The 18,884-nt window shown below is 36.8% G+C and overlaps 1 protein-coding gene across 2 annotated transcripts in view; it reads right to left on the bottom strand.

Moving 5' to 3' along the window:
- Window positions 1–18,884, bottom strand: part of LOC145680918 (dnaJ homolog l(2)tid, mitochondrial) — a 226,478-nt gene that overhangs the window by 144,381 nt on the left and 63,213 nt on the right. For both annotated transcript variants that reach the window (XM_081752079.1, XM_081752080.1), the window contains exons 3-4: window positions 14,623–14,862; window positions 6,140–6,308 (exon numbers count right to left, since the gene is read on the bottom strand). In XM_081752079.1, coding sequence (XP_081608205.1) covers window positions 6,140–6,308; window positions 14,623–14,862 — 409 coding nt within the window. The remainder of the gene's footprint in view (window positions 1–6,139; window positions 6,309–14,622; window positions 14,863–18,884) is intronic.

Below are 18,884 nucleotides of genomic sequence, written 5' to 3'. Positions count from 1 at the left end.
CTCATGTAAAACTTCTTACGAATAATATGACAACACTGTATCTTGTCCAGTTCAGATTAAAATCGACTAGCATGAAGGGACACGTGAAAATGAACCGTTTGAAATATTTGTGCACGTGATCGGTGACATGGCGCTACCAGAGATCATTTTGTAGTGTGTCGCTGTCAACACATTCCAGCTCAATAAGAACAACATTGTGTTTAGTGCGTCACAAATCCACGTAGCGAAATTGCGCAACAACGTGATTTCCCAGAATCGCTGGCATGGCGAGCTGTCGGCAGATTGGAAGCTGGTTAGTCACAGCGGGAGGTGGCACATGCCATAGGAGTGGCACAAAGTGTGATTTCCCGATTGTGGAATAGATTTCAAACAACTGGAGCTGTTCGAAGAAGACAAGGACAGAGCCGTCTACTAGCAACCAAAGCCAGAGACGATCGTTATCTCTTGTTAACAGCCCGTCGAAACCGGCGTCAGAATGCAACTCTGCTCCCTCGAGCCATCCGAACAGCAACAGGACGCACAATATCCACTCAAACGGTCCGCAATCGCCTTCGAGAAGGTGGCCTCTACGCACGTAGGCCTATGGTATGTGTCCCATTAACTGCACGACACCGTGTTGATCGAAGAGAGTAGTCCGAGAAACATCGTGGGTGGGAACGCAATGAATAGGGTAATGTTTTGTTCTCTGACGAGTCCCGATTCAGTGTGGAGCCTGATAATCGACGTGTTGTCATCTGGAGAGAGTGTGGAACACGACACAATTCCATGTTTGTGTGAGAAAGATCCCAGTATCATGGTGGTGGACTGATGGTGTGAGCAGGAATCAGCATTGGTGGGCGTACTGATTTCCACATCATCCGAAATGGCTCTTTGACGGCTCTCAGGTATAGGGATGAGATCCTGAAAACTCTTGTTCTTCCTTATGCTGGTGCCATTGGTGATCGTTCCTTTTCATTTATGACAATGCTCGTCCTCACAGAGCTCGGTTAGTGGATAAGATGCTGGAGGCTGAGGGTATCGTTCGGATGGTGGCCAGCATGCTCTCCGGATCTCACCCCAATTAAGCATGTCTGTGACATGCTTGGCAGACGAATTGCCGCAAGGCCAGTACCTCCAACAACCACTCCAGAGCTGGAAGTCGCTCTTCTGGATGAGTGGCACAACATCCCCCAAGAACTCATCGATAATCTGATTGAATCCATGCCACGCAGGCGCGAGGCTGTGTTGGCTATTCGAAGTGATCATATGACATATTAAGGAACAATCAGTGTTGTTGCCTTGCCTGTTTGTGAGCAGTTCGAGAGGAGTACACATAACCGTCTTGTTTCATGAGCCACGTGAACAAGATTTTCCGTATCCCAACACCAGTATGTGCCCCATTTTTCTAGTGTATCTTAAAGCATTCCTTTTTGTATGATATATATGAGTCAAACACAAGCTTATCCATACACTATCTTACGGTCTTGTGTGATATTTCAGATGATTTTTTGAGCATTACATATATATATATATATATATATATATATATATATAGTGGCGGATCCAGGATATGATCAAGGGAGGGGCTAATCCATAGTTTGCAGTTTTATCCAGTGTAAAGCAGGATTATTGAAGCCCATTTTGTACAGTGTATACTTGAGAGCGAAGAGGAGGGTTTCCCCCTTGGATCCGTCTCTCTCTCTCTCTCTCTCTCTCTCTCTCTCTCTCTCTCTCTCTCTCTCTATATATATATATATATATATATATATATATATATATATATATATATATATATATATATAGAGAGAGAGAGAGAGAGAGAGAGAGAGAGAGAGAAAGATTTAGATATATACATGATTGAAAATGGCCTCGAATCCATACTCGCTGCGATGAACAGAAGATGCCGTTTAAATTCACAAATTCAGCCTCATTAGTACTCTAAGGGGGATGATGACATGTAAAGATAATTGAAAATTGTCGATATTTATGTCAAATTCATAGTTTTGGGGCTTCGTAAGTTCATTGGTGACAGTTTTGGTGCCCTTTGTGTCCAAAATGAAACGTATTCTCCCCGTGCGAAGAACGGGTATTCTGCAACTCTGTAATAATAAATAACGGAAGTTTCACATACTCAACCCTTTAATATATTTCTCGCTGCTCAAATTTACTCACTTGTGCGGTATATGTATGTAAAGTAGAATTAAAATCTGTTGCTTTCAGTATTTTTTTCCGTTAGCGAAATACATTGTATATACAGTAGGACGTCGATAATTCTAACGTAAAAAATCCGAACGCGGTTCCTAGAAGCTTTTTACATTTTGTGTTAACGCTAGCGATAAACAAACAATATCGTGTCCGTCGACGTTATGTGAAGTCAGTGTTTTTACAGAAGTTAATTTACATGTAATTGTTTGTAATACATATTTTTATTTTTATTTTTCTTAGGCCTATAAGTTTTAAGTGTGACTTACAAGATTAGTGTTATTTAGAGTACAAGCAGATTCTTCAGAACCATTAAATGTAAGTAGCCTTACGTATGGTATTGTAATTAGTGTATGTACTGAATAACCACTGTATCGATAGTACAACATACCGTACAGTATATGTAAGCCTAAATAGCATTTTCTTGGTCATTTTCGAAAATCCGAACAATTTGAAAATCCGAACTACCTGTGGTCCCAATTAGTTCGGATTTTCGACTTCCCACTGTATATGTTGCAGACATGTTACATATAGTTATACAAGATTACTAGCATCAGGCCAAGAAATAGTTTTTAAACTATATAGCTTTTTTTTTTCCTGTTTTTACCAATACTTCCGAATAAATTATTTTTTTCTAATGGTTTCAAAATTTCCTGAATTTTACATGGATATCTCTATGAAAGATATCTCTATGAAATATATGTTTGATTTAACATATTAACTAAAATGATTCTGTGATTAACTAAAATGATGATTCTGATAATACCTAAATTTTCCGGTTTTTTCCTAGCTCGGGAAAAACCGTAAGAAACTGCTTTTTACCCAAAATTTCCGTTTTTTTCACAGGCATTCACAACACTAGTCTGAACACACAGTGCACCGAACACTCCTAACGATGGGCCTCCGCAGCCGACGACCTATTCATGTGCGAATGTAACACCACGAAATCGGCAACTACGACTGAAATGAACACGTGACCAGTGCCACTAGACCTTGGCACAATGGCAGAGCGTTGCATTGTCTGATGAATCCCGATATCTTCTTCATCATGACGATGGGAGGGTGCGAATCTGTCGTGTTCCAAGTGAACAGCTCCTTGACATCTGTACTGCGGGACGGAGACAAGCTGGCTGCGGCTTAATTATTATCCGGAGAACATTCAGGTGAGCATCCATGTGTCTAGTGGAGCTCGAGCAAAGCACCATGACGGCCGAGGCGTACCGCACGCTGCTTGCAGACTACGTACACCCCTTCATTACGGCCATGTTTCCCATCGGTAGTGGCATTTTTCGACAAGATAATGCACCATGTCACAAGGCCAGGAGTGTGATGCAGTGGTTCGAGGAACACAGGAGAGAGTTCCAAGTGATGTGCTGGCCCCCAAACTCTCCGTATCTGAACCCAATCGATCACATCTGGGATGTGATTGAACGTGACGTGAGGGCGCATCACCCCCTCTCCGAAATTTACAGGAATTATATGACCTGTGTGTGCATATGTGGTGCCAACTCTCTCCAGCGTTCCCACCGAGGAACACTGCGACCATGCCAAGACGCGTCGCCGTTGTTATCCGTGCCAAAAGGTGGACATACTAACAATTAGGTAGGTGGTCGTAATGGTCTGGCTGATGTGTGTGTGTATATATATTTTAACTCGTATATTTTGTCTCGACACGAATTTCGAGACGTCTCGACTCGAATTCGAGTCGAGTCGAGACAGGAACATATTTTCGAGTCGAGACAACATTTTCTCGAGACGAGTCGAGACAGGCTTAAATCTCGACTCGACTCGTGCGCATCCCTACATACGAGGTGTGATCAAAAAAATGGTGGATAATTTTATTAGAAACAAAGTAATAAGCTTACATGGAATCTGATTTAATCTTCAAAGTAGTGTTCTTGGCTAGCAATGAGTTTATTGAAACGTTGACTCCATGACTGGAAGCATTTCTGGAAGGCTTCTTTTGGAAGGGTGTTCAGTTGCTCTGTCGTGACCCTCTCAATGTCAGGAATGGTGTCAAAACGTTTTCCTTGAAGCACAGTTTTAATTTTTGGAAAGAGCCAGAAGGCGCATGCTGTTCTTGGAGAGCACAGTGAATATGAATAGACAGGAATATTTTGTCGGCCAAGAACTCGTGGATCAAAATCAAGGTGTAGTACGATGCGTTTTCGGGATGAGGAAGAAAGTCATTTGCCAATTTAATCGGTGGTAGAATGCTTTTCACGGACCCATATAAGATGTTTAGTTCTTCAGAAAGCTCTTGATTAGTCATTCGCCTGTTTGAACAAATTATTTGTGCCACGTTTTGCAAGTTTTTATCTGTTTTTGACTTCAAAGAACGTCTGAATCGTTTCTAGTTTTCAACCGACTCCTTGCCGCTTTTGAATCGCTCATACCACTTGTAAACAGTCTTCAATGCCACCGCTTCATCGCCATACACTGATTTTGACATTTCATGAGTTTCTTTAGGACCTTTTTGCAAATTAAAACAAAGCTTAATGTTGGCGCGCAACAAATACTCTTAAGACATCCTCACTCTTCTGCCTCTAGAAGCCAATTAACATGTCACAACTTGTTCAAACTCGACACTGATCGTACCAAAGTTTAGGCTACCGAGCTTACTAGTTGAAATGGATACAACATCAATAGATGGTACTGAGCAACTACATTCACCGCACTTTTTGATCACACCTTGTATAACCCATCACACCACGTGAGAACGTCATCAACTCCCATTTTCAAATATTCAAGCTATGATTCAGTTCCCAAATTAATAGATGAATTATGATATCCCTCTTACTAAGTATTATTTTCGCAACTTTTTACCTATCGAGAGTTAAAGATAGACCTTCCAAATTTACAGAGGTAAGTACCCCAGTCCGAGATATCGCTCACAAATTTTGGTTATTTCGCAATGTTTCATTTTAAGGCGTGGACCAATACATCGCCCTACCAAAATTTGAGGAGTGAATCGTGATACACTCAAGGAACCTATCTATAAGATGATATACCATGATAAGACCTCATTGTATAGGAAACATTAAAATAACATCCTTTAAAATTAATTTTTTACCACCCAAGGAAATGAAACGGGCCTCTCAAATGTTTTAGAAATACTACCCCAAATTTCACACACTACCAAAATCCTCTTCAAAAGAATAAGTCAATGAACCCTCCCAATCTTCAGAGGTACGTATCTTGGCTCTAAATACATACTAAGGGAGTAAGGTGCTCATCCACAGAACCATATATCACGATAAAGCCCCATTTTACATGATTTATTAAGACAAACGTCCAGGGGCAATAGGTAACTATTAGCCCATCCCCATCCATCCATGGAAGAGTTACTCTCCCCGATCCTAGGCACTTATTAACGCCATTCTCTTACCAAGTTTCGTTTTTGGGAAATTCCGAATTCAAGGGAGCGCTAATTCACCCCTCTCAAAAATATTTGAGCTTAAACATTCACCCGTAAGAGCAATGACCCTTGGCTCCAGGAGCCGAGTATACTGAAGAGACACTTTTGCTTTTTATAGTAATTATGCAACTTCAAGAAGCTTTGAAATGAATAATAAAACTATTAGAAATAAATAAGGAACTACAGAATATGACTATTACCTTGAAAAATTTTAAGTGATTAAGTAATGTAATATAAATACACAACTGATTGGAAATGCACACATCAGTATCTTTAAGAATAAGAATGTGACGAAGCTCAATAAAATCTGATAGTGTAAATGACAAACTATCTACAAAAAGCACTAAGATATTTCACGGTACTCTTCAAAGCATCTTTCTTACAAAGAAACTTAGTATTAATGTTTCCGTCTAGATTTCGAAGTTACAAAACCATAAAGAGAGATTTATTTTTAATAAAATATTAATACTAATCAGAAACGCATACATTTTAACTGCTAACAACTTCACTAAATTTGTAAAAAAAAAAAAAAAAGGATACCTGTACTAATTGTCTCCATACCAGAACCGTTGCAGTACGAACATCTAACTGCTTTCGTTCCAGGCTCAGCTCTGGTTCCTGAACATTTTGGGCATGTATCAACAGTATTTACATGAATATCTTTGTTAACACCACGCGCAGCTTGGGCGAACGTCAAGTTCATGACAACCTATAAAATATTATTTTTTTAAAAAAAATATTTATTTTTAACATATCCTTTTCGTATATTCTAGTATATACTACAGTATTAGCTTTAACTGAAACATTTTTCGCAACGAATTTCAAACACTGAAAATGAAAAATAAAATTAGTGTTTCTTTAGTAAGTACCTAAGCAGAATTGCATGATTACCAGGCACCTATGAATACCCGGGGCAACTTGGCAACATTGCACTATTCTGCAGCGTATAACAGCGGGCTCGGAGATCTAGCCATAAACATAAAAAAAATAAATAAATAAAACAGATCCTGGCGTGAATTTGAGCCTTGATTCTAATTCTTGATTCCTAACGGTGAAACCTGCGTAGACAGAAACTTCTATAAACACACTGAATGAATGAATTATTAAAATTTATATTGAGGTTTATATATATATATATATATATATATATATATATATATATAGATAGATAGATAGATAGATAGATAGATAGATAGATAGATATAGATAGATATAGATATATAATGTAAACTATATTATTCCATATTGTGACCCGGTTACCTCTTTCTAAATTAAGTTTGGTTACCATTTTATTTACTTGTAACTGTAATTCCTAATACTTCCAGCTCTCCCATTGTGCCATGTTCACAGATGATAACAAAAGGAAAAACAATAAGAATATCGACATAAATAAAATGGAGCCAACTCACCAGAGTAAAACAGTGTGAAAAACACAATCTTAACTGCTAATTACACGTCAAAGGTTGGTGGTGGAGCACATTGTAGAATATCGGGCTCAATTTGTCCACTGTTTTGTTCACATACAAAAAGCTGCCAGCTCATGTCGGTGTTTTCGTTTAGTGTCTTTAGACCCTTATGTTGTACGTACTTTTTAACCCTTTGCATGTTGTGTCATGGGCATATGCCTCTAATTTAGCCCCTCTGAGAGGTCAATTCTTCACAGGAACTAACTTTCTTACTTTTTAACGGTTCAAGGAAGAAATTCAAGTTGCAATTGTTGGCTCGTTACTTGCATAGTAATGACGTCACATTTAAATATCTGTTAATCAGAACTGCACGTAACAAATACTCTTACCGTTTTAGTGTAAAACTACGAACAAAGGCAGATTTCAACAAAGCTTTATAGATATAAGGTTCACAGTGCACAATCGCAGATCACAAAATGTCCCTTATTAGCTCTTTCCCACTCTTCAACTACCTATTTACTCAGAGGTCTAAGTTTTTTCTTTTCTTTGGAAATGTAGGTGCGTTGAAGGAGATGTAACGAGTTAGTATGTTTCTGTTGAAAACTATTTTTCTCTCCCAGCAACAGGTGTTGTGCATAATTTGGCAGCTGAAGTTATTTTTGTTTGAGTGTTTGGTGTGGTTGTTTTAGAAGGATTCGTGTGCACTTCCTTGATTATATAGTACAATAGCACTTTTTCGAAAGCAATTATGGCGTTTCTGCCCAATCCCCCATTTTGGAGGCTCTGAAAGGATTTTACACGGACGAGGAGGGAGTGAGGGAACAACTTAATTCTGATTCAGATAGTGAAAATGTCGGTGGAGAGGCAGGGGGAATAAAGAGGATGCAGGCGGTGAGGAAGATGTGCATGATGATGATAATAAAATTACGGAAGCGTATACGTACGATCGAGAAAATGTGCGTACGTGTGAATGGGGGGGGGGGGGGTAAGGAGCCTGACGACTGTGTTCAACCATTAATCAGAACGCATGCTTCCCGCCTGTTTGAATCTTCAAACAAGATTGGGAAATATTTTTGTTCCTCGTAACTACTCATGGAATCGCAACATTATTTGGCACGTAAGTTGCGAAATGAAAGGAGTGTATGTCCACGTAGATTTTATCCGGGTATCTGCAGCTGGGAATGTTCCACGGCACCTGAAACTTCCTGAAAGGGTTTTTTTGTAGGCAAGTTCCTCGAATTACCTCAAATTTGCCTCTTCATGTATGTCACGCACAAATATGCAAAGCACCGTCAGACAGCTTCTTTCACTCTGAAAAAATGACGTATGAATCACGACATTGGAATGAAGAGCGCTGTGGTTAAATTTTTTTATTTCAATTCGTATTTTTTCACTCTTTCTTCCTGCAAGTTTGGACCTCGTAAAAGGATTGGGAAATATATTTTTCCCTCGTAACTATTTAAGAAATTGTAATATGATTTGGCACATGAGTTACAAAAGAACAGGAGTATATTTCAAAGTAAATTTGTCCGGGCAAGGTTGTCATCCAGATGGATTTTTCGAAGAAAAATTTCTCAAAATACCTCATTTTTCTCCTTTGGTATGAATCACATACTTGCGAATTTGGCCCCATTTGAAAGCTTGTTTTATTCTGAAAAGAATGATGTATGAACCATGATGTTCGAATAAATAATATCAAAGCAATAGGTATTTAACTAGAAATCAACATTTTCCCCTAAAAAACGCGGAATGTCAGAATATTAATTACTGTCTTCCACTCGTTGCTTAACTAACCCTCATCAATGTTAAGCTTTACGTTTTATTTTTAAAGAAAACACATCAATTTTTAAAACTAAATACCAATTCCTAAATAAAACTAAATACCAAGATGAAACCAAAACTATATACCAAAATACTAACTTTCAATTTCATTCTTGGCTCCAAATTAAATTTATGAATTAACATTATGTTGAGTTGCTTTTAAATATTTCGACAGACCTGACACCGGATACTCCGCTTTAGCATCTCTGAGGTTTTACTTGACCCGTACTTTCAAGTTACTTTTTGTCATGCCTATATAAGCTCAAGACAACTGCACTTTATATCATGTACCCTTGATTTTTTATTGGGGTCGGTGTAGTAACTCTTCACTTGAGTTTATATATATATTTCCACTTGAGTCTATTTCCATCGATTTGGAGTGTTTGAATAGCTCTTTATTTGAGTTATATCTTTTTCCCAACGATCTGAAGAGTTTCCCCACGCTCTGTCAAAATCATAGCGCGCACAACTCTTTGTTAATGCTGTTGTCAATCTGGAGAAAATAAATACTCTAACCCACTTTATGTCTGGGGTTTCGGTTTCACGTTTGTAGGAATGTGTATTCTTCCTAATCTGATATCAACCAAATAAAATGGAAACAGGTTATCCATTCATTTCACTAAATTTCAACAAGTGTTACAGCACACAGAAAACTACACCCAAGACTTACCTTATTGGATCAGACTTAAGTGAAGAGATCGATCACAATTATAAATAAAATTATATTTAAAATTACTGAGCGTGTTAACATACTGTCTAAGTTTGGGTTCTTGTGTCCTGATGAAATATGATTCAAAAATATTTCTTTCCGTGTTCTTGGAATAACGATAAACAACAGTACTACGTTCTATGTTGCATCTTGTTTCCTGCATATATTTTAATGCGCGTGAAGTGTTTGACGTCCTCTTTAACTCTGGTAGATGTTTATTTATTTTTATTTATTTACTTTTTATTTCTATCCATTTATTTTTTAGTTTTGTCATCCTAACTATATATACTATATATAAAACTACATGAACTGACTCACTGACATAAAATAACGGGTACTTCCGGTTGACCTGGAAAGATGAAATTTGGCATGATTGTAGCTCTTTGGGACTAACCTACAGGAAAATTGCCGAAAGCGAATATTTTTAATTTTGGGGGGTCTAAAGGGGAGATGAAGAAAATTCCCCATGTTATTTAAATGGACCTTTTTAGGACCTATAATATCATGTTTTAGGTAATTAGAATTGAAATAAAAACTTGAAATTCTGTACGCTTGTACGTTTCCGTTAGCGTTACCTAATTAGAACACCAAAAATTAAAATTTCCAACTTTAGTGGAGTTTTACGAGCAATTGAAAAATTTTCCCTATGTTATTTATATGGGGCATCCATCATCTACACCACAAAATTACTGGGCACTTCCTGTAGGGCTACAATCATCAAATTTGGCCTAATCGTAGCTTTTTGGGACTAACCCACAAAAAAATTGCCAAAATTTAATAAGTTAAATTTTTCGGGGGTCTAAAGGGAGGATAAAGAAATTCCCCATGTTATTTAAAAAGATCTTTTTTGATCTATCATGTCATATCTTAGGTACTTGGAATTGGATATAAACTTGAAATTCTGTATGCTTGTACGTTTATTATAGGGTTATTTAACAAAATCACTAAAAATACAAATTTCCAATCTTTATTGGGAAATGAAAAATCTTTCCCGTGTTACAGAAACAAAAATGTTTGAATTTAGCAAAATTGTCACCAAAGTTGGCATCACCTGAGTAAATTGCGCGATTCCTATTGGAATAACAGACGAATTTTACCGCTTTATATTCTTCCTACTAGTATTGCGATTATGTCACTAAGTACATTCGTTTCTCTACAATAAAATTTTTAATTTGACATATTTTTCAGTTTTCCGAGCAATCTGAGACGAGGGCAGCCATTTTTGAAGGCTCTATATCGAAGTAGAATTCTTTTTTTTTTTTTTTTTCAGCAAATGGAAAAACATACAGGTCTAGTAATATTGCATGTAGATCCCATATTTAAAAAAATAAATAAAATCTGAGACTATGATGGAGACCAATTTTGTTTTGTCTGGACGATTTGAAATTGAATCGGTCTAAAGCATCTATATAAAACTCATTACACTTGCATGAAATAACTGACGAAGTCACGGTAAATGACGAAATGAAACATACCTTTATTTATATATATATATATATATATATATATATATATATATCCAGGGAACACACTAACTATTGAAAAAATCTTATCTTCAATTCAATTAAACTACCGTGCCCATAACTTGTCCATATACATTACAACGACTCTGGTCGTAATTTTCAGTACGTACGGATTCCGAAATTTTGCGATGCTTTCATGAGTCACATTACCGGTAACATTCCTGTACCACAGAAACAATATTATTATACTTCGATGTAACAATATGAATTTACTTTAAAAGAATTCCCTCGAAAGGTTATTCTTCTTCACTACTACCACAATGTGGGGCTTTCTGTTATGTTTTTGGTTCATACGCGACGAAAAGGAACCAACTCTTGTAATCTGCTCCCTAGACTACTAGACTAGACCTTCAAAAATGACATTAGAATTTCGGGTAAATAAATTGTTAGAAAATACTCTTTAGCTTATCACATAACAGTGCGTTGTAATCCGTTAAATGAAACTAAGAAGACAAGTTTTTTTTTTCTTTTTCTTCTTCTTCTCCATTCAGTAGGGGAAGACTTTCGTCAACAGAGCCGCCATAAACTTATAGTTACATACGACATGCTATTCTATATTATTGTGGTGGCTCAGTGGTAGAGCGTTCACCTCCGGTGGTTGGGGTCCCTGGTTCGATTCCAGCTCACGCCGTGTGGACTTTGTGGTGGACAAACACCGTGCTCTTGGGTCTTCTCGGGGTTCTCCCGTTTCCTCCCACTTTCTTCATTCCACCATTTCATTCATTTCTCATACTCACCGTCTCCTTTAGCCTAACCGGCATAATCGTGGGATGTAAAACTCAAAAATTTAATTTCCTTTTTTTTCTAAATTATTATTGACGAGCATAAGTAGCTGATCCAACACTTGTTTCGTCAGACTACTAAGTGATAATAATAATTTAGTCAGGTAATACAGGGTGGTCTATACAAAAATAGTCCAGCCGAGTAATATTAGAGAAGAACAAATTGTCTGTAGTTCTCTATGTAACTCTGGCTAAAGGAGGTGTATCACTGGGTGCGGAGTTGTTTAGCAACTTTCGGGATCTGTTTGTCTTGCCGCGATATGGTGCCGGCATGCCGCCCAATGTGCACTTGCTCCGCTGGTTCAGTTCTGGTAAACAATCTCACCGGTGTTTTCCATGCACAGGAATTGTGATAGTGGAAAATATTTATCGACGGGGTCAATTACGAACACATAAGAGGCCATCACTGCCAACTACATAGGAACAAAAATCCTCCAAAACGACGTGTTCAAAGCCTGGTACAAAAATAGTGTAAAATGTGACTAGGCAGAAATCAAATGTCCGAACATTGGAAATCGTTCATAATATTCAGCAGCGGATACAATGAAGCCCGCAAAAGTCTACCCGAAAACTATCTCAACAGGTTGGTGTTACGAATAACGTGTCAGCGGAGCTGAAATAAAAGAAACTGACATTATAAAATATAACATGTGTACAGGAACTGAAGGAGCTGGACATAGGTAAAAAAGGTGGAACAATCTAACTAGTCAATAACAATGATTGCGAATGGCTGAATAATAATTCGGATGCGGGAGAATACGAATTCCACTTTCCTGTAGAAATTCCAAAGTTTCGCTGCTATGTGTGGCCGTGCATTGTCGTGATAAAGAAGAAAGTAAGACTGAAAATTTTCGGTGAGCAGGTCTCCAAACTTCAAAGACACTCGGAAGGCAATAAGTAACGTACCACTCTACTGTCACTGTGTCGATCATTAACTGTATAGTTGCTACATGGCTGGTCTTAGAGAAAAAAGATGCCACATAACTTCACCACGCTCTGTGCTCGTTTAACTTTCGAAAGGTGGAGTTTCATTTTCGAAACTTGGAAACACTATACCGTCGGCTGCTGTTCTGTTTCGAAGTCATAGTTGTAAATTCATGTTTCGTCACCTGTTATGATACATCACTCTACGCGGCCATCATTTTGCTCAGGCACAAGCACATATAGAACATAGCGACTACAACGTTGAAAAGATAATTTCTTATTATGGACTGAGCTACAGATAATCTAATCTTCAAAGCTGACTGAATTTCCTCTATGTCATATGATGACCCTCTTTCACTAGATATCTTACTGCTGCGACATTTTCATCCGAAACTACAGTGCTCATCTGTCAGGCTTTGTCGGTCGCGTTTAAATTCCGCAAATCAATTAAAAGCAGTTGCGTGTGAAGGGACCTAGTCCCGGAAACACTTTTCTAAAGGATCGTGGCACTGCTCTTACATTAAATCTACTTAAAATACAGAAGATCATTGCACGAAAATCACCTCGCTCCAGCTTCATTGTTTCCGATTTAAAGAATCAAACTAACTTACACTTCCAGTCTTCTAATTTTCTAACAAAACACCTGCAGCCTTGCACTTACTTACATTTCACTACTGTACGACATAAGCTTTTGAATGTGACAAGTACTATCTACAAACTTTCGACATGCCCCTCATATTAACATTTAGTGACTGCTGTGCCGAGGTGGTGGTATATCATCAAAGATAGAAATGCAACCATCGAGCTGAAGATCACCAAGAACTGTAACAGGAAGTACATAGATTCAACTGGAGGCACAGACTCTAAATGTTAAATCACAAATTGCTCGAAGGAATTCCTACAAGACCGACTTCCATTCCGGTTCCTTGGAGGAAGTTGGTAGATGATGTCGGTGCCTGCATTAAATTCTGAGGTAGCACATATTTAACCCTATTGCAAAATGTGTGTGCTTAAATATTTAAAACAGACTGCAAATTTCCACTGTCTAGTTACTTCTCACGTATCCTCTATACCGTTTTAGTGCGTATCGGTATATTATATATATATATATATATATATATATATATATATATATATATATATATATATATATAGGGATTATTTGTGAAATTAAGAAAAAATCTATCATTGAAGTTGATGAACACTCATTTCTCTGTTACACATTGATATAATATTAAACTGCATGTTACTATTAGAATTATCCCATTTACACTAAATGAGGTCTAATTTAATTATAAACACACTTACTTTGTATCCGGGATTTAAGAAATAATAATAAATAAATCATTTCAAATAATTTTGATGCTCTCTACCATCTTTCGCAATATATACTCCATGTTAAACTGGTAACATGCATGAGTAAGTGCCTGCCTTCTAATGGAATCTTCTAGTGAAGAATAACGTTCTCACTTTGCAAAATGTGTAGAACTTTGTTTGTTGACAAAAAAAAATCATAACGAAGTGGATAGGTTTTTCACTGTCTGAAGATTAATATTTAGTTTACCTGTTCGTAATATAGCAATACAATGTTCTTAATAAGGAATAAGGACTTGACTTACTCTTTCTCTGATAAAGGGTTCCAAAGAAAGGCACGAAGATATACACATACTACCACATCGAGATGAAGACGATAACAAAATTGCCGAAGAGAATTGTAATGCTGTATTTTTTCAAACCATTATCTTTTCCGGATAGAAGATAAGATTATTTATATGTAAGTTATTCAATATGTATCTTATAGTTACAATTAGAAATTACAAGTCAGGTCTAGTTCTCACATGAACATAATGCAACACACCTCTTGAGCAGCACCAAAACCGAAGCTTGACTCAGCAAAATCTTCATATTCTGAAAACCCGGTTTTAAATCCAGCTTCACCGAATATCTTTCTGAATAGTTCTTCTGGATCAATAGTGGATTTAAAGTGCCAACTCTGTCTGAAATGACTGTCGGATGCTCCACGGTCATCCATTCCCATTTTGTCAGAAGTCGTTCCCCACGTGTCATACTGTTTCCTTTTAGTGTCATCACTTAGTACCTGCAAAAAGCAAAGGTTACAGTTACAAGAGCAGAATATTAAATCGAGAAAGACTAGGATTCCTAGAATATTTATTCTAGTATTATCATGAGGATACCTCCATTCAAATTCACTTTGTTACAGTTTCTATTATTGTCTAGTGTTTTTATTTTTAATATTATTATTATTATTTAAAATCAGGCGTTGATACTTTCAAAATAGAATGATTGACACTATAAGAGCATGTATACATAAAAGTTTGGCTTTTTAACCTAGATTCTAGGTCTCGGAACGTCTTTGGTAATAGTAAGAAACTACACTCATAAATATCGTCAATGTATCATAAATATCCTGGATTCTCGGATAAGAATGCCTTTTTATACTTAAAAAAAAAAAAAAAATGTAGTATATATTACTACGACTGAATAGGTGTCCTGGTACAATGAAATTAACTATATTATTAATAAAGTAACGATATTCAAGGAAATATATGTCCCTAGTTTATGTGAGTGTATACAGAATTTCTTCTCGTTTTGTAAGTACAAAAACAGAGGAATGACAAGGAGTATCGTTTCACGTGTGCAACTAATAATTCCACATTATGTGAATTCGACACTTAAACTTGAAGTAGTTCATGTAAGTACTGGTTGCAATAGAGTAAACAAAATCAAAGATACAACATGTTCCTCGAACGCTGAATCCATATCAAAAAGCCATTACTCGTTTTCTCTTACTGTTTTTGTTGTATGGTAATAAGGGTTGAAACCAAAAATCGTTTATTTCAACCACTTTCCGTTTGAATAGAGGGTTCAGATAGAAGATAAATCCTCTTCTTGGGACACTGAATAGATTGCAAAAAAACAGCTTCCTAATATCTTTTACCATTTTTGCTCTATAGAAATCAGTATTGAAACCAGAAATAGTAAATGTGAATAACTTCCGGTTTCGGGGGAATTTTGTGGATGGTCATGATATGTCGTCTTGAGGCGTTGAATACTTACAAAAAAAATAAATAAATAAATAAATAAAAAATAAAATAAAAAATAAAATAAAATAAATAAATAAATAAATAAATATGCTTCTCGCTATCTGTTACCATTTTTGTCCTGCGGCGATAAACGTTGAATCCGGTATTGAAATCGAAATAGTAAGTTTGAACCACTTTCGGGTTTGGCAGACTATTGTGCAGTCATAATACGTTTCTTGTCACGCTGAATTATTTGGAAAACCGCTTCTCGCCATCTGTAATCGTTTTCGCTCTGTGGCGATAAACGCTGAAACCGAACATGGCTAACTGGACCACTTCAAGTTTGAACAGAGAGTTAACGGAGGGAATGGAACCTATCTTTGGGACGCTGAATCGATTACAAAAAACCACATCTTTGATATCTCTTACTGTTTTTACCCTGATACCTATAGACAGATAGAAAGACAGACAAAGCTGTTCTATAAGACTTCCGACATTTATGCAATCATCAGGAATAAAAGTTGATGGATATTTCTAACCGGTTGGTTCTTATTAAAAATGAGCTTAAACCTAATCGAAAGTGATGTATACGGGGAACTAAATAATAAACTAGAGATACCAAAAGCGAAATGAACATTTGTTCACACTGCCTCACAACCACCACCTACAAAAAGGGAGAAAAATCCAAACCTGAAGTTCTTTTTCCAATGTGGTGAACAAACCTATGTGTTGTTCATTACAGATTACTTTCTCCTAATGAAGAACTTAGCACTCTCAAAGACTCTCCATAAATTTTATGGCATATACAAACAGTACTAAGAACCATCTTTACTCAATAGAAAGAGGAGCCTCATGGCTATATGGTTAGCACACTTCCCTTTCGAGCGAGACACCCTGCTTACATTCCCAGTGGGAACTTATGCTGATTGGGTTCCACAGGGTGTCTACTGTTTCATTTTCAAAATTCCAGTATATTTCCAGTATACTCAATATAACTATCAGCAAAATTCCAGTACCTAATATGATGATTTTTAAAGTTCTTTAGAAATAATCACACTCTTGATGATTTCAGGTTTGTAACTGTTTCACCATCAAAAGAATATTTTATTTTTAATAACTTTGGTTAGCCTTGATTTTTTTAACATTTTTTAAAGAACTTCCGAACTCCCATCACAGCTCTCCACTCCACCCATTGTTTTAAATGTCTAATTACACAATGTATACAACTCTTGCTTTGGAAAAGTCTACAATTTCCATGGATACAAAATTGTTTCTAAGCCTATTAAAACAATTACAAAAAATAAATAAATAAATAAATAAAAGTATTGTCGACAAATTACTAGTTTCATGATTTTTCCAGTATGTAGATCAAAATTCCAGTATAATTCAAGTATTTCCAGTATCAGTAGACACCCTGCATGTTAAATTGCTGGTCCAGGTTTCATATAGCCCTGGCGAAGAAAGAAACGCTAAACTCTAACCCAATCAATCAATCAACAGGAACGCTTTTTTGATCTTGCAAAAGGTATTTAAACTGATGCTGTTCAAATTATTTAACACTTGTTATTAGAATATTTTGTTTAGTATTACTCAAATATTAGAATAATTATTGGAATATATGTTCGGAAATTATCTGAACGATCACTCAAATAGCAGAAAAAAAATGAGGGAAGAATACACCATTAGTTACAAAGGTTTTACATAACCAGAGCCGTCTTTTTGAGTTTTGCTAACCCAAAAAATGAAAACTCTGTACAGGTACTGGAAACGCATGTCTAGTGCATGTGTTACATTTTTCCAGGTCCTGTTTTATGCATGTTGCATGTTACGTACCTGTTTCATGAAAGAAAACAAGCGTTTCTTGATCTGTAAGTGCATGATTGAGATCTATTTTGAGGTAAACGGACATACGCTGTACAGTGAGCTCGGTAACATCAATGTACAGTGCATGTGCAGACACTAGTTTTGCCTTCAACATGTTAAAAAAGTAACAAGCACTGTACAAACACTCAAAAATGCATTGAACAGTGAATGTTTAATAGTTTAAGTACAAGCATTTTACATGTTGCATGTACAGTGAATGTTCCTGTGAAAAATACATGCAATTCAACAGAAAAGTACACTGTATTGACGTCTGTTCTGCACTGACTATACATTGTCTGTACATAACTCTTCCTAACAGCAATGTACAGGAAATGTACAGCTGCATGTTTAACACCTGACAGGGAATAATTGAACAGGTGTTGTACAAACTACTTCTAGACTCCAGAAACATTCCCCTTACAGAGGCTGTTTTTAATATTAACATGTTAGGAATGAACAGTCACTGCACATGGGTTCAAAACATGCGTTGTACAGTATAGGTTTGATAGCCTGTACCCAGACATGGTACATGTTGGATATCAATGAATGATTCTGTGAAGAAAGCCTGCAATTCGACAGAAAAGTACACATGTATTGACGTCTGTTGAGCATTGGCCATACACTGCCTGTACATAGTTCTTCCTAACAGCAATGTACAGGCGATGAACAGCTGCATGTTTAACACCTGACAAGGTATAGTTGAACAAATGTTATAGGAATGACTTCCAGGCTCCAGAAACATTCCCTTTACAGAGACTGTTTTTTAACGTTAACATGTTTGAATGAACAGGCACTCCACATGCGTTCAAAACATTCTTTGCATATTATGTGTTTGATAGCCTGTACATAGACATGTTACACGTTGCATGTACAATGAATGTTTAAAAAAAAAAAAAAAAAAAAAAAAAAAGAATACATGCAAATCGATCACGAAGTATACCTTGAATGGCGTCTGTTCTGCATTGATCGTACATTGGCTGTACATTGCTATTGTTAACAGCAATGTACATGCGATGTACATCTGCATGTTTAACATCTGACAAAGAATAGTTGAGTACGTATTGTACAAACGGCTTCCAGACCCCCAAAACACGCCCTTTACAGAGGCATTTTTTAATGTTAACATGTAAGAAATGAACAGGCACTGCACATGTGTTGAAAACATGCATTGTACAGTATGTGTTTGATAGCCTGTACACAGACACGTTACATG

Source organism: Thermobia domestica, chromosome 3 (assembly GCF_964235325.1).
Source record: "Thermobia domestica chromosome 3, izTheDome1.hap1.1, whole genome shotgun sequence".
Lineage (NCBI taxonomy): Eukaryota > Metazoa > Arthropoda > Insecta > Zygentoma > Lepismatidae > Thermobia > Thermobia domestica.
Note: the sequence above shows the minus strand (reverse complement) of the source record. Positions and strands in the feature narration are given on the sequence as shown.